At 39.9% G+C, this 16,952-nt stretch overlaps 1 protein-coding gene across 2 annotated transcripts in view; it reads left to right on the top strand.

The window, feature by feature from the left end:
* B3GAT2 (beta-1,3-glucuronyltransferase 2) overlaps positions 1 to 16,952 on the top strand; it is a 161,102-nt gene that overhangs the window by 25,205 nt on the left and 118,945 nt on the right. For both annotated transcript variants that reach the window (XR_003521490.1, XM_027602613.1), the window contains exon 2: positions 14,655 to 14,799. Coding sequence is in view for 1 of the 2 variants with exons in the window: in XM_027602613.1 (XP_027458414.1) it covers positions 14,655 to 14,799 (145 nt within the window). In the remaining variant the exon portion in view is untranslated. The remainder of the gene's footprint in view (positions 1 to 14,654; positions 14,800 to 16,952) is intronic.

Raw genomic sequence — 16,952 nt, forward strand, 5'->3', positions numbered from 1 at the left:
TTTATTTATTTGACAGAATGCAGAAGCAGAGGGAGGGGAGGCAGAAGGAGAGGGAGAAGCAGGCTCCCCGCTGAGCAAGGAACCCGATACAGGGCTCGAACCAGGACCCTGAGATCATGACCTGAGCCAAAGACAGACGCTTAACAGACTGAGCTACCCAGGCACCCCTTTAATTTTTATTTTTATTGAAGTGTAGTTGACACACGGTGTTACATTAGTTTCAAGTGTGCAACATAGTGATTTGATAAATCTGTGTTTTGCTATGCTAATCACAAATGTACCTACCATCTGCCACCATACAGTGCTATTACAATATCATTGACTATATTCCCTATACTATACCCTTAATCCCCGTGACTTATTCATTCCATAACTGGAAACCTGTATCTCCCACTCCCCTTCGCTCATTTTGCCCATCTCCCCACACCCCTCTCCTATGGAAACTTTCAGTTTTCTGTATTTATGGATCTGTTTCTGCTTTTTGTTTTGTTGTCTAGATTTCACATATAAGTGAAATCATGGTATTTATCTTTCTCAGTCCAACTTATTTCACTTAGCCTGTACCTTCTGGGTCCATCCATGTTGTCACAAATGGCAAGATCTGATTCTTTCTTATTGCTGAGTAATAATCTATTGTATGTATACACCACATCTTTTTTATCCATTCAACTATCGATGGACACTTGGGTTCCTTCCATATCTTGGCTACTGTAAATCAAATTGCATTCAACGTAGGGGTTCATATATCTTTTCAAATTAGTGTTTTCATTTTCTTTGGGTAAATACCCAGTAGTGGAATTACTGCATACAGTATTTTTTTTTAATTTTTTGAGGAACCTCCATATTGTTATCCAGTGGCTGCACCAGTTTGACATTCCCACCAACACTGCCTGAGGGGTTTTTTTTCTCCACATCCTCACCAACACTTGTTATTTCTTGTCTTTTTGATTCTAGCCATTCAGATGAGTGTGAGGTGTTCTCTCATTGTGGTTTTGATTTGCATTTCCCCAATGATTAGTGATATTGAGCATCTTTTCATGTGTCTGTTTGCCATCTGTATGTCTTCTTTGGAAAAATATCTATTCAGGTCCTCTGTCCATTTTTTAATTGGATTGTTTGTTCTTCTGGTTTTGCATAGTATGAGTTCTTTATATACTTTGTATATTGACCCCTTATTGAATCTATTATTTGCAAGTATCTTCTCCCATTTACTAGGTTTCCTTTTTGTTCTGTTGATGGTTTCCTTGCTGTTCAAAAGCTTTTTATTTTTGTGTAGTTCCAATAGTTTATTTTGCTTTTGTTTCCCTTGCTTTTGTTTCCTCTAGACAAATGTTGCCAATGCTGATGTCCACGAGGTTACTGCCTGTGTTTTCTTTTAGCAGTTTTATGGTTTCAAGTCTCACATTTAGGTCTGTCATCCATTTTGAGTTTATTTTTGTGTATGGTGTTAAGAAGGTAGTTCAGTTTTATTCTTTTGCATGTAGCTGTCCATTTTTCCCAGTACCATTTATTGAAAAGACTTTTTTTCCACATTGTATATTCTTACCTCCTCTGTTGTAGATGAATTGACCGTATAGGTATGGGTTTATTTCTGGGCTCTGTACTCTGTTGACGTATGTGTCTGTTTTTGTGTCAGTACCACACTGTTTTGATTACTAAAGCTGTGTGCGGTTTTTTGGTGTTTTTTTATTTTTTTATTTTTTTTTAAAGATTTTGAGAGTGGGGGGAGCAGAGAGTGTGCATGAGAGTGGGGAGGGTCAGAGGGAGAAGCAGACTCCCAGTGAGGGAGCCTGATCCTGGGACTCAGGGATCATGACTTGAGCTGAAGGCAGATGCTTAACCGACTGAGCCACATTCTCATCAGGTAGTGAACAAGGAGCCACATTCTCATCAGGAAGTCCAGGTGTAAAGCAGGTTTCAGGGTTGTCTGACTGAACAACTCAGTTATGTCATCAAGGGTCCAGAATCTTTTCCATCTGTCACCACTGCCATCTTCAGAATGTTAGTTTTGTCTTCAGGCTGTCCTTCTCCTGGTTACAAAATGGCCACCACAGTTCCCACCATCACGTCTAAACATGACCATGTGCTAAGGTGGAAGGGGAACTTAGGAGTCTCTTAGGAGTGAGGGAACCTTTCCCAGAAGCAGCTAAGCACAGTTCCTCTGATGACAAGAACTGCCAATACTCAAACTAATCACTGATAGGTGAGAATTTATCCCTGGCATGAGAGAGGGGGTCACTATCTTCTCAGTCATGTCAGCTGGTCACCATCTAAACCAAACTGAAGCTCAGCTATCAAGGAAGAGGAGAGTGGATATTGAGTAGGCAACCAACAGTATCTGCCATGGTCATTCTCTGCACTCATTCACATTATTTCTGTTCTTTAATAAAGTTTTTAAATTTCCCTTCTGTGGTTCTTGCACTGTTCTCAGTAAGTTTATGCCTAACACTCCATATTTGCTTTTGCTGTGGTAATGCTTATTTCTGTGGTATTTGCTAATATATAGGAAAGCTCTTGATTATCAATCATCTCTTTAATTTTCTTTTATGTGTGTATCTCTATAAATTGCCTTAAATCCTTTTTTGAAGTAATAATAGATGTTAATTCAATATCGGGAAAGAAACCTTCAGGTAGAAGGGTCTTACATGAAACGGGACAAGGCAACAGGGTTGATGAATAATAAAACAAAGAATATTTTATTACTTTCCATTTCTGTGAAAAGAAAGGTTACATCTTAGTGCCTGGGAAAGAAATAGTAGTATGTGTTTTTCTCAGAACTTGTCTTAAAAGAATGCTTTGTGTGCCCGTCCATCCTAGAACATACTTAATGTTGAAACTGGATGATCAATAACCAACTGGATGACCAATAACCAGCATCTTTTAAGAATATCTCAGTCCTTTAAAGACCTCCCCCCACCATCAGCACAGCTTTTCTCCATGAGAATAATGGGAGATGGGTAGTTGGTTTTTCATATGGAGAAATTAAACAGAAATGAAGGAATTGGAGCTTTCTCACCTACTTATAGTTCTGAGCAAACTAGAGCAAAAATATTTGGGATCAGTACTCACTCAGGAAAGCAAATCGAGCATGGCCAATGCCACCATTCTTGTAGTGAACTCTACTACCTCCTATGTAACGATGAAAAAGAAGTTAAACAGTCCAGTATATGCTCCCAGTATCCCTCTTCTACACACACACGCATGCACGCACATGCACACACATAGCACCAGAGTACATATTCTGAGACCATATTGATTTTTTAATGCTTTCAAGTCCATAGTATTTATAACTTTTTTTGAAATGTGGGTCAGCTTCTTTGAATATGAGTCTGTCAGTCACATGAAAAGGCTAGTACAAAAATGAGACCAGCCATCAGATGTTAGAGCTTTAAATACCCACACTAAGTAAAATCTACAGTTTGGTAAACACTTCTTTCATGTGCTGAACTCCACTGCCACAGAGATAACATGCTCTCCACCATTAAAGAACTCAGGACTCTTGAAAGATTTCGGGGAATGTGTAGCAAAAGGATCACATTTTAAAGGGGGCAGCAGCTTACAATACTGAACTGTATTAGCATGTTTGCAGAATTTTTCTGCAGACCTAACTATGTTTGATATTATGTAAAGTTTTACTTTTTGATATATCCAAATGAAGATTCATGGTCATTGGCAATTATGTTCATATTTTCAGTAAACACCGAATTTTACTAAAGTATATAGATCTGTACAAGAGGTGGTTTCATCATGAAATTTATTTGAAATTTTTATAAGGAATCTATTTTAACATTGATGGCTGGAGAGAGGATGCGCTTTTGTGGGGTAGGGGTACCTCCGAAGTAGTAACCCTTTTCTCTGGTCTCTGATATTGTCACCATAATGTTAATACTCTTAGGCTGGGATTCTTTGCTGCAACAGTGCCTACTTTCCTAGAAGCTTTGAGGAAAGTAGAAATTTAAGTAGCTCATGGGCTTGACCATGATGCTAAGTCCACACACACAATAAACTGCATTTGGTTGTCATGTGTCAGTCATCTGTTTCCTCATATATATATTCAGGCTGAACCCCTTTAGTCAGAATACCACATGGATGACCTTGTCCTCCTCTCCTGCATTCAGTGGGGTGGCATAAATTGTTAGGTTATCTTATGGGTGGTGACACCAAGCTTGACCACTGGGTCAAGGTAGTGACTGCCAAATCTCTCCATTGCGAAGGCACATTTTTCTTTTGTGCTTACTTGGTAAGCCACAGGTTGATACTGAGGTAGTTGAATGTCTTGTTTCTCAACTTTTACCTGAGAGTTCTAACATCCAGTGAATGTTCTTGCTTGAATTAGTACATTGGGGGTATGAAGTGGTTATTTTCTTATTGCGCTATTTTTTTCCTCTGTTAGCTGGTGTCCTTCTTAAAGAGCAGCTTCTCTCTCACACATACACCCCAACCTATAACCTTAGACTCGTTCCCTTTTTCCCCCAAGTTTTGTTGATTTAATCCATCAGAGTCTTTCTTCCTGATGCTCAGATTGTTCCCACATTGGCCTGCAACCCTTCAGACCTGCTTCTGTCTTCATTCCACGTGTCCTTCATTGTCTTTGAGCACATCTTTGCTTTTCTGGCACAAAGTATTCTAGACTCATCTCATACTTTCCTTGTGCCAGTTCTGGAATCTGCCACTTTTCCTTGGAGCCCTGACTCCTTTTAGTGGAGAATGGTATTTACAAACTAAGATCAGGGTGTTAGATGTATTTATTGCTATTGAGGTGTTGGTATCTCTAGGTCTTCTAATCATGAATTCATGTCAAAGCCTTCTAAATATTTTGTTTTTGAGTTGTATTTTTGAGGTATAATTTACCTATGATAAAATGTGCTCATTTTAAGTGTCGAGTTGCTATATTTTAGCAAACACACCCTTGTAACTATCACCTTATAATCATTTATAGGCAGTTTTCATCACGGCCTCCAATCTGCTTTCTCTCATTATAGATCAGTTTGCCTATTCTAGAATTTCATATAATTGCAATAGTACAGTATGTAGCCTTTTTTCTGGTTTCTTACAGCATTATGTTTCTGAGATTCATCTATGTTATGAATATCAATAGTTCATTACTTTGCTGAGTAATTATTGAACGGATGTATCACATATTGTTTATCTGTTTACAAGTTGTTGTATGTTTGAGCTGTTTCCAGCCTATGGCTATTATGAATAAAGCTGCTGAGCTGCTGTGAACATTCAGGTGCATGTTTTTATATGGGCATAGGCTTTGCTTTCCCTCGAGTAAATACCTAGAAATGAAATTGCTGGGTCATATGATAAGTATATATATATTTTTTAACTTTGTAAGAAACCACCACATTGGTTTCCAAAGTGGTTATACCATTTTATCCTCCCACCAGGAATGTATAAGAGACCGAGTTACTCCACATCTTCATCATCACTTGGTATTGTCAGTCTTTTAATTTTAGCCATTCTGGTGGGTGTATAATGGTATCTTGTGATTTTAATTGCTGGCTTTAATTTGCTGATTTTTATTTTTAATGGAGAACATCTTTTCATGTGCTAATTGTTCGTTCATTTTTCTTTGAAATGTCTGTTCAAGTCTTTTGACCCGTTAATCATTTAATGTTAATAGTGGTTAATACTATTCATCCTTTAGACTTTTTTATTGAGCTGTAAGAATTCTGTGTATTCTGAATATAAGCTATTTGTCAGGGATATGTATTGGGATGTTTCCTTCCAGTCTGTGACTTACTTTTAAAAAATTGTTAACAGTATCTTTTGGGAGAGTAGAAAATTTTAAGTTCAATTTCTGAATTTTTTTAAAGTTTGAATTTTTTAGGTACTATCTGAGGAATCTTCACCTGCCCTAAGACTTCAAAGATTTTCTCCTGTATTTTCTTCTACAAGTTGTATAAATTCAGGTTTTGTATTTAGGTGTGTGATTCCATTTTGAGTTTTTATGCATTTGTGAGACATAGGGGTTGGAGTTCGTTCGTTCGTTCTTTCTTTCTTTCTTCTCTTTTTCTTTCTCTCTCTCTTTTTTGACATAGATAGATGCAAAATTCTTCCACCATTGTGTGTTAAAACCATGTCCTTTCCCCCCATTGAATTGCCTTAGCATCTTAGTAAAAAAAAAAAAAAAAAAAAAACCTGTCTGTGGGAAGAACGCCCTCTGAACTCTGATCTCTTTCATTTATTTACCTGTCTTTACATTAATATCACATTGTCTTGATTAGTATAGCTTTATAATAAGCAGAGCCCAAGCTAGCTCCTCCCAGACAATCTATACCAGGATTCACAAATTCATATGCTTTTAAGCATGTAGCATACTTAAGTGGGCCATGTATAAGCAGTTACTTAATTGGTATTAAAACTTAATTTAGGACTGAAACTGTGACCTGATTTATTTCACTTACTAAGGTTTTTAATTATGTTACTTTTTCATAGATTTCCTATAGTTCCTATGTTTCAAATGGTGTCTTCTCTATACATACTTTGCATATTAAATATACAGGAACATTTCTCATTTCCATACATACAACAGTGTTGCCTCCCTGTTGTATGTATGGAAATGTTGCCTCTCAGTTTCCCACTTTAGAGATAAGGATACCTCCTGTGACAGCACCAACTAGTAATCATGGTGATTGACACTGAGACTCAGCTTTGGGGCTGTGATGGGAGCAGTGGGGGACCGTGGACAACAGCAGAGGGCTAGGCTACACAGCCTTGCAGTGCCACTTTTGCCATATGTAATGCTAGCCCAGCTTGCCGAATTTTCAAGAGGCCAGAAATCTTTGCATTTTAACATATCTCAATTTAAAACACAACATCTCTGTGCAGGCCAAACCAAACTTTCCTGCAGAACCACATTTGGCGCCATGCTCCTCTGGTCTGCATGATAAATAAGAGCACAAAACGTGGGAGAAAATGCCTTTTGTTTTTGAGCACTTCCTTACTTTCTGGCTGTAAATCCTTACTCCAACAGTGAGAAACTTGACTCCTAATATCCACTGGCCACAATATATCTTTTTTTTTTTTTTAATTAAGGAATGCAGGGGAATATTCCTTTTAGGGGCCCATGCACCTGAGTTCCTTTCTTCCTGGAATATTTTTGGTCTTCTTGTCTCCATTGGTTACTGCTTCAGGCTTTAGGCTTAGCTCATGCTGATGTTCTCCAGGAAACTTCAGCAGCTCCCAGATCACATCATATCCTCTGCAGCCTGCTCCTGTAGTGCTGTCTACTTCCCTTACAGCCCTTATTAGCATAGAAGTTAAGTAACTAATTTTGCAATTCCATGTGTCATTGCTTTTTCTCTCCTGGGGTGTTGGCTTGGTAGGTGAGAACATTGTCAGCCTTGCTCAGGGCCTAGTACAGCACCGGACACACATTATGTGATAGATGTTTAGTGAAAAAATGCAGCAGGTATGGAAGAAATGTTAGACTTGATCTTCTACCCAATGACAGATGGGTTTATAATATAACATTAGGAACATTTCTGCTTTCTAGACTTCTTAGATACTTTATGCACCTCAAAAGTTCATGCTGTGGGAATGGGGGTATATGGAAATCATGCAAAAAAAAAAAAAAAGATCCAAGGCAATATAAAGATATGTGAAGGACATTGGAATGAATAGCATTGAGCCAAGGGTCAATGAGTTGAGGGAAATGGACGCTAAAATCATTAGGAGACAGATGCAAGAAAGAGAAAGCACAGATATGACATTAATTTTCAAACTTGTTCCCAAGGAATTTTATGGGTATGTTGGATTATATAATGTAGTTTCTGCATTGGAAATATCAAATGTTTATGGACAGTGAGATTGGAAAAGGACCCTCAGCTCCAGGTCATCACTTCTGTTTTCCTTCCTTATATTTGTCCTGCTCGCTCTTTTGTGTCTTCAGTTTTACTGGATTTCTGTTGGATTTAGGGTGTTTTTCTTTCCCACTGAAATGTTAAAAAAAAAAAAAAAGGATACCGAGAGTCATTCTTTAATGCAATTCTCCTTGAGGTTGCCTGTAGCATTTTAAATTTCAGAAGATCAAGAACTTTATTCATTTCCCTTTGGAAAAAAAATGAGACAAAATTTCACCTTAGTGGTATGTCTTGAAGGAAGCTAAAGGCATTTAACTTTTTCTGTTTTACTCTAAGGGCATTCTGAGCTGCTCTCCTGTGTATGATCTCCCGAAGTGTTCCAGTCCCTGGAGCTGGCTCTTAGCTATCCTCCGAGGAGGGACCAAAAAGGATGTAAAGCTGCAGAAAAAAACAGTTGGCTAAAAAAACCAGGAGCTGTTTGTTGGAAAAGGTCACCAGACACGGGGAGGGGAAGTAGTCATTTGCCTCCCTCCTTTTCCCGGAGAAGATGAAGATAACCACCACCTGCCCTGGGATGGTTTCTGTTGTTGTTGTTGTTTTAAAGTAGTCTCCACAGCATTGGAGAGTAGAGCCCATCGCAGGGCTTGAACTCACAGCCCTGAATTCAAGACCTGAGCTGAGATCAAGACTCAGCAGCAGGTATGGAAGACTGAGTCAGCCAGCCAGCCCTGCCCCTGGATAGTTTAAATGGCATTTAGGAGGAGCGTGGAGATGTACCACACGTTTCTTTGGTGTCCTTTGTAGCCGCTGGGTCTGTGGAAATTACTCTGCCCGTGATTTTGACTGGTTAACGTCGCTCTGCCAGTCCTGACTATTTAATTGAGGTCGTGGCGGGAGAAATAAAGGACAGATTATGACTTTGGCATTGAATAAACAGGAAGAGAATTCTTTGGGGATCTATTCGTAATGTGGTAACTCTTAGAAATATGTGAATTGCTTCCTCTTTGTCTTCCTATCTAGTGCTTTAGTCCTCTGTCTTAGCTTGGGGCTCACACCAGGCACTTGAATTTGTGCCTGTTACGTAACTACTATTTTGTGTTAAGAAAGTAACAAAACTTTTAAATACTGAGAATATTTCAGTTATATGAAAGTGTTTTTTACTTTTAATAGTAACAGTCATTGTAATCTCCCTCCCCCCACCCTTCTCAGAAAAGAAGGTGCCTGCCCAGGAATCCTTAAAGAGCATAGATTGAGTGAAAAGGACACAGAACAAAGGATAGCTCCCAGGGGTGAAATGAAGAAGTTCTGTAAATAGCTGTGCTATTTTCCTTTGAAACGTCTGGCACATTCTATGTGGTAATAGTGGTGGTGTACCGAGGGGCCGTGTGTCTAACTCTGATGAAGCATTCCACATTGACTCTCAGAGTGGTGCACACATGGCAAGGGCATCTGGATCTTTCCAAAGTATTAAACTACTTAAATGACAAACTTCTTTTTTTTTTAATTTAGCATACTCGGAAACATAATCCTGGCATATCACCTGCGTTCATATAGTCACTCCTTCACCTTTGAACACCCAAGTCTGTGAAAAAAATCAAACACAAGTAAGTGTTAGCTCTGAGCTGCTCTCAGGAATTTGGAATGTGTTAAGCCAAACCTGCATTTTCTAGCAAGAAACTGGCACAGAAATGTGAAGTTTTGCTTCTTGGATTCATCTCATTACCTAGAACCTGAGGCTATTCTGAAGGCTGCGGGCCAAATCCTACATGTCTTTCATGGCCCAGCTTAAGTGAAAAGCCTGCCACAATACGTGCTTGGCCATGTTTAATTCCCTCATGCTAATGGTCTCACAGTTATGGTTTATTATTCTCTTTAATGGCAATTTCTTGGGCGCCTGGGTGGCTCAGTCGGTTAAGTGACTGCCTTCGGCTCAGGTCATGATCCTGGAGTCCCAGGATCGAGTCCCGCATCGGGCTCCCTGCTCAGCGGGGAGTCTGCTTCTCCCTCTGACCCTCTTCCCTCTCATGCTCTCTTTCATTCTCTCTCTCTCAAATAAATAAATAAAATCTTAAAAAAAAATGGCGATTTCTCCATTCCTATTTTAAAAAACATTTTTAACTTCTGTTCGTTTATTGTCTGTCCTTTTTTCATTGTGAACTTGTCCCTTGGCCTGCACAGGCACACACTGCTTGCTTGTTACACGTGGTCTTCATTTCATTTACTACCTGGTGCTTATCAAGAATTTTTTGGCACCTGATGCACGCAGGGCATAACCTATGCATTTTCAAGAGGACACACGAGGCTGAGGTGGGGTCTGTTTACCAGTGTTTAGCAGATTTGAAAATTTAGTGCTCTGCGCAAAAGCAATTTAGGAGCTGAAAAATCACATTAAGGAAATACCAAAAAAGAACAGAGTACTATTTTTAGTACTTTATAGATAGATGTAAGGCCATTGTGTCAATTGAGGAAAAACACATGTATTAGATTTTTAGTTTCTTCATATGTTTGGCATGTTTGATACATAAAACAAAAAAAGTAGAAATGTTTATGTTTTCCACAGTGTGTGAGGGAACAGGAGTTTGAAGGTAGAGTGATTTGGGGAGAGGGCTATATTTCTGTGGAAATTTAATAAATTTTCTGGGTTTTTTTTTTTCCCCACCTATGGAGAAGACCTAGGACATAAGCATTAAACGTTAGTATTGATTCAAGAATTAAGTCACGAGAACATTGCTGAGGAAAATTAAAAATCTAAGTGAAGAGCTAGGTCATATTCGTGGGTTTAGAAGACTCGATTTTAAGCTTGTCAGTTCTCACCAAATTGATATATAGATTTAATGCAATCCCAATCAAAATTTGCTAAAATGAACAAGTGCATCTGAAACTCGTATGGAAAGGAAAAGAAATTAGAACAGTCAAAACAACTTTGGTGAAGAAGAACAGAGGACTAACACTGCCTGATTACCAGGGTTATTATAAAGCTACAGTAAATCAGGACAGTGTTAGCATCAAGATCACCAAATGGACCAGCCGATCAGAGGAGAACGTCCATAAATAAACCCACTCATATTCGGCAACTTATTTTTGACAAAGGTGCAAAGACAATGCAGTTGTTCTGGGACAGTTGCATATCCATTTACATATTGTGGTTGGAACAATTGGATATCCATATGCAAAAAGAAGAAAGAAAATAACTTCAGGAGTGTTTGGGTGGTACAGTCAGTCTCTCATACCATACTCACAAATTAATTCAAAATAGATCATCACCTAAATAGATCATAAACCTAAAACCTACAACTATAATACTTGTAGAGAGGAGGAGAAAACTCTTGTGATTTTGTGTTAGGCAAAGATCTTATTTTTTTTAAGAGTTTATTTTAGAGAGATAGGGAAAGAGAGAGTGCTCACAAGAAGGAGATGAGCAGAGGGAGAGGGAGATAATCTCCAACAGACTCCATGCTGAGCGCAGAGCCTGACGGGGTGGGCGTGGGGGCGGGGGGGCGGCTCGATCCCAAAACCCTGAGATCATGACCTGAGCTGAAACCAAGAGTCAGTCACTTAACCAACGGAGCCACCCAGGCGCCCCTGAGTTAGGCAAAGATTTTAGATATAACATCAAAAGCATCATCCATGAAAGAACAAATTGATGAATTAGATGGACTTTATCAACATTAAAAGTTCTGTTTTTCAAAACACATTATTACGAGAATGAACATTATGATAAGCCACAGACTGGGATAAAATATAAATCATAAATATAAAATATTGTAAATCACAATTATGAAAATTCATAAATCATCTGAGAAGGGGTTTGTATGCAGAATATATAAATAACTCTCAAAACTCAATAGCAAAAAAGTAAACAGTTTTAAAAACAGGCAAAAGATTTGAACGTATATTTCACCAAAAAGATTATGCATGGCAAATAAGCACATGAAAGATAGTCAACATCATTATAGAAAAATGCAAATTAAAAGCACAGTGAGATACTACTATCTATGAGACTGGCTAAAATTAAACATTGACCACACGTGTTGATGAGGATGTGCAGTAACTGGGACTCTCACACACTCTAGTGAGAATGTAAAATGGTGCAAGCACTTTGAAAAATAATTTGGCAGTTTCTTAAAAAGTTAAATGTATACATACCATGTGATCCAGTCATTCCCCTCAGGTATCTATCAAAAGAAAAAAAGTGAAGTTCATATGTACACAAATGTTCACAGCTGCTTCATCTGTAATAGCCACAAGTTGGAAACAACCTATATGTCTGTCAACAGGCAAATGGATAAAAACAAAAACAACCTGTGGCACATCCATACCACAAAATACTCTTTGGTAATATGATGGAGTTAACTATTGATATATTGTAGCATGGATGAATCTTTTTATAGTTGTACAGAGTAAAAGAAGCCAAATGAAAAAGTACATGCTGTGTGATTCCATTCAGACACAGTTCTATGAAATGCAAACTAATGCATAGGGACAAGAGCTCAGTGGTATAGGGGATGAGCAGATGGGATCCGGGATGTAGAGGGTGATGGGAGGGATGGATTAAGAAATGAGCACAAGGGAACTTTGCGGGATAATGAATATGTTCATCATTGTGGTGATGGTTTCATGGCTACATACATGTATCAACATGTATCACATTTTACACTTTAAAAATTACATTTTATTCTTTCAGGGATCCCCCAAGACTAGCCATGTGTTTGGTGATCGACTGGGACACATAGCACCCAGCATATAGTTGTACTTGAGGCTTAGATTTATGACAGTGACACAGTAAAGATACATAGCCAGCTCAGTGAGGGAACAAGAAGGGTCTGGAGGAATCCATGTGTAGACTCCCTATGTTCTCTCCCTCCCACAAGGGGTCACACAAGCACATCTTCCCTCCAGCAGCAAAACTGTCATCCCAGGTGTGCGATGCTTATGCCCTGGGAAACCCATGTAACGTTCAGGGTTCAGGGTTTTTTATCGTCATCTAGGCACCTCCTGCCCGCCAATGTTTCAGATTCCCAAAAGGAAGACAGGTGTTTAGTGCCCTCAGGCAGACAAAACTTTTGAGTGTGGGGACTGTTTGAAAAGCCAGGTTCCCAGATGCCAGCCAAGGGCCAGCCTTATAAGCAAGTCTCTTAGACAGTAGTCTCTGAACTATGAACTCTTTTCTACAATTATACCTCAGTAGGACTTTTTAAAAATCCTCATATAAGTTAGTATGAGCACAAGGCAATGGTGATTAATTTATTGAGAAAGTAATAGGTTATAAAAATAATTCTAGATTTGTGGAAGACCAATACAGTGAGGTCTTTGTTACCTGAAATGCTTCATGCCCTTAAATCTTTTTGGAGTGAGGTGGGAGATTAGTAAGTGAAATTGGAATGCCTGGGAAATGGGAGCTTCTAGTTATTTTTTATTCTTTAATGATAAGACTTTTCATTTGAGGAGCACCTGGGTGGCTCAGTCGGTTAAGCATCTGCCTTCGGCTCTGGTCATGATCCCGGGGTCCTGGGATCAAGCCCCTGATCAGGTCAGGCTCTCTGCTCAGCAGGAAGCCTCCTTCTCCCTCTGCTGCTCCCCCTGCTTGTGCGTGCTCTCTCTCTCTCTCTCTCTCTCTCTCTCTCTCTCTGTCAAATAAATAAAATCTTAAAAATGAGACTTTTCATTTGAATAATATTTGCAAATATTTCCCAAGTATATAATTTTTCTTAAAAAAAAAAATCCTTGATTGATAATCATTATTTTAACCATTGGTTAACTGATCATGACCCAGTTCTGTAGCAAATAAAAGACAAAGCTTTGGTGTTGGGGGGCGGGGAAGCTTTGGTGTTGAAATTGTCATTACAACAGGCCCACCAAATGCAGCTGGGTAGGTTACGCCCAAGGACACCCCCAGCTAAGGGGGTGAGTGGAGCTGACATCAGCCTGTACTTTAATGGCCAAGCCACAGGCCCCTGCATATGTGTGTGCCCGAGAAAAGGGAAGCTTTAGTTTGCACAAAGGTGTCTTGTGGGCTGCTTCTGGTCCTGTTCAACACGTGTCTTAGAGAGTGGTGGTGGTGGTGGTTTTCCCCCAAAATGCTGCCCCAATAGCCAGCTTTGTTGTGAACATGTCTTTCCCCTTAAAGAAATCCAGCAAATCACTTTCAGTGGAGGGCTGTCTTTAACCAGAACTCTGCCAGGTGCTACGGAGCTACAGTGTGTGCTTGGAGAGAGAGGGCCAGCTTCTGCAGCTGAGCGCATGACACATTTCCTCCTCTAGTTGGGCCCAGTTTCCCTCGAAAGGTGGAATGTAGGGTACATTTTACTTTTTGTCTCTCTGGAGAATGCCTGGTATTTGTTCTGTATCTGGATGCCATTAGTAACGCCCCCAGCCACTATTTCTGTGTATGTATAAATAAAAAAATTCATAGAAAGGCAACTCCTGTGGCTTCTCTGAGTGAAATTTTTGCTGTTACTGAGCAATCAAGTTTCCTAAAGGGAAGTCAAGCCTCTCACTTCCAAAGATGCAAAGTTTGAAGATTCAACTTTGAAACAAATAGAAAATATTTTTGATAGTCACAACTTAGCTTCAAATAAGTGATGTTCAGATACTGACACCCACTTTATTTCTTTTAAGCCTTGAGCTGCCAGCTGACCGCGACAGAGGGTGGCCGATGGTGCCAAGCAGCTGCACATCGGGCCACAGGCTGCCAGTAGGAGGGTTCTGTTCGGAACCTTCAGCTTCTGAAAATCTATGTCACCCCACCCACCCCATTTCTTCTGTGTGGTTCACATTTCTTTCCTCCCTTCAGGTTATTTTCCCTCAGGAAACTTAAACCACCTCTCTTTCCCCTTTTTATAGATGCGAACTACACGCAAAGTCTCTGTCTGGCCAGTGGGCCTGGTTGGTGGGCGACGCTATGAACGTCCGTTGGTGGAAAACGGCAAAGTCGTTGGCTGGTACACCGGCTGGAGAGCAGACAGGCCTTTTGCCATCGACATGGCAGGTGAGGAGTGTGGGTGGTGACTTTTGCTCCTCCCTGATTGTTTTTCCAGTGGTCCTGTTTGTTGTAACAGTGTCCTGGAGGAAGGAAGCTTTGAAGGACCCTAGATCCTATTACATTCAGCAGATAAACTAAGGAAACTTTCAAGACAGGCTTTTTGATTAATTCAAGTAGAAATGGACTTTGTGGGTGTTAAGAAATGCTCATTCTGTCCCATTTTTTTCAGCTCTCTATGTGGCCATCTCTTCAACAAGCATCTGTGCGCCAGGTGCTGGGCTGGGTGTCCGGTCAGTGGTGGGAACCAGACTTGGCCCCTCCTCACCGGGGCTGCTGCCCGTGCTCTCTGGTACCCCTCTCTAGGAGTCCAGTTGATTTCAGTATATCACATGCTTATTGATAAGTCTAAGAATGATTTGAAATTGACAAGCTAATCATTTTAATGCTTAATAAATTCAGTGCTTCTTGATACATTTAATAGCTGAAACATAAAATTGGATTTCTGGTTTTTCAGACATTAACTGAGTATAACTGTCTTTTAAAGTTTATATCCCCCGGAGCACCTGGGTGGCTCAATCGGTTAAGAGTCCAACACTTAATTTTGGCTGAGGTCATGATCTCAGGGTTGTAAGATCGAGCCCTGCTTTGGGCTCTGTGCTGGGCATGGAGTCTGCTTCAGATTCTCACTCCCGCCAAAAATAGTTTTTATTCTCTGACCAACCCACTGAATTGAGTGAGACCAGTAATAGTCCACAAATCCTAAAATGCGTCACTTTATGGTAATGTTTTATATAAAACGATGCCTATGGTAACTGGAAGGATGCAGTTTATTCTTTTTTTTTAATTTTTTTATTGTTATGTTAGTCACAATACATTACATCATTAGTTTTTGATGTAGTGTTCCATGATTCATTGTTTGTGCATAACACCCAGTGCTCCATGCAGAACGTGCCCTCTTTAATACCCATCACCAGGCTAACCCATCCTCCCACCCCCTTCCCCTCTAGAACCCTCAGTTTGTTTTTTAGAGTCCATCGTCTCTCATGGTTCATCACCCCCGCCGATTTCACACCTCCTTCATTCTTCCCTTCCTGCTATCTTTTTTTTTCTTAACATATACTGCATTATTTGTTTCAGAGGTACAGGTCTGTGATTCAACAGTCTTACACAATTCACAGCACTCACCATAGCACATACCCTCCCCAATGTCTATCACCCAGCCACCCCATCCCTCCCACCCCCTACCACTCCAGCAACCCTCAGTTTGTTTCCTGAGATTAAGAATTTCTCATATCAGTGAGGTCATATGATACATGTCTTTCTCTGATTGACTTATTTCGCTCAGCATAACACCCTCTAGTTCCATCACGTCGTTGCAAATGGCAAGATCTCATTCCTTTTGATGGCGGTATAATATTCCATTGTATATATATACCACTTCTTCTTTATCCATTCATCTGTCGATGGACATCTTGGCTCTTTCCACAGTTTGGCTATTGTGGACATTGCTGCTATAAACATCAGTGTGCATGTACCCCTTCAGATCCCTACATTTGTATCTTTGGGGTAAATACCCAGTAGTGCAATTGTTGGATCGTACGGTAGCTCTATTTTCAACTTTTTGAGAAACCTCCATATGTTTTCCAGAGTGGTTGCACCAGTTTGCATTCCCACGAACAGGGTAGGAGGGTTCCCCTTGCTCCGCATCCCCGCCAACATCTGTAGTTTCCTGACTTCTTAATTTTAGCCATTCTGACTGGTGTGAGGTGGTATCTCATTGAGGTTTTTGATTTGGATTTCCCTGATGCCAAGAGATGTTGAGCACTTTTTCATGTGTCTGTTGGCCATTTGGATGTCTTCTTTGGAAAAATGTCTGTTCATGTCTTCTGCCCATTTCTTGATTGGATCATTTGTTCTTTGGGCGTTGAGTTTGATAAGTTCTTTATAGATTTTGGATACTAGCCCTTTATCTGATATGTCATTTGCAAATATTTTCTCCCATTCTGTTGGTTGTCTTTTGGTTTTGTGGACTGTTTCTTTTGCTGTGCAAAAGCTTTTTATCTTGATGAAGTCCCAATAGTTCATTTTTGCCCTTGTTTCCCTTGCCTTTGGTGATGTTTCTAGGAAGAAGTTGCTGTGGCTGAGGTCGAAGAGGTTGC

Source organism: Zalophus californianus, chromosome 7 (genome assembly GCF_009762305.2).
Source record: "Zalophus californianus isolate mZalCal1 chromosome 7, mZalCal1.pri.v2, whole genome shotgun sequence".
NCBI lineage: Eukaryota > Metazoa > Chordata > Mammalia > Carnivora > Otariidae > Zalophus > Zalophus californianus.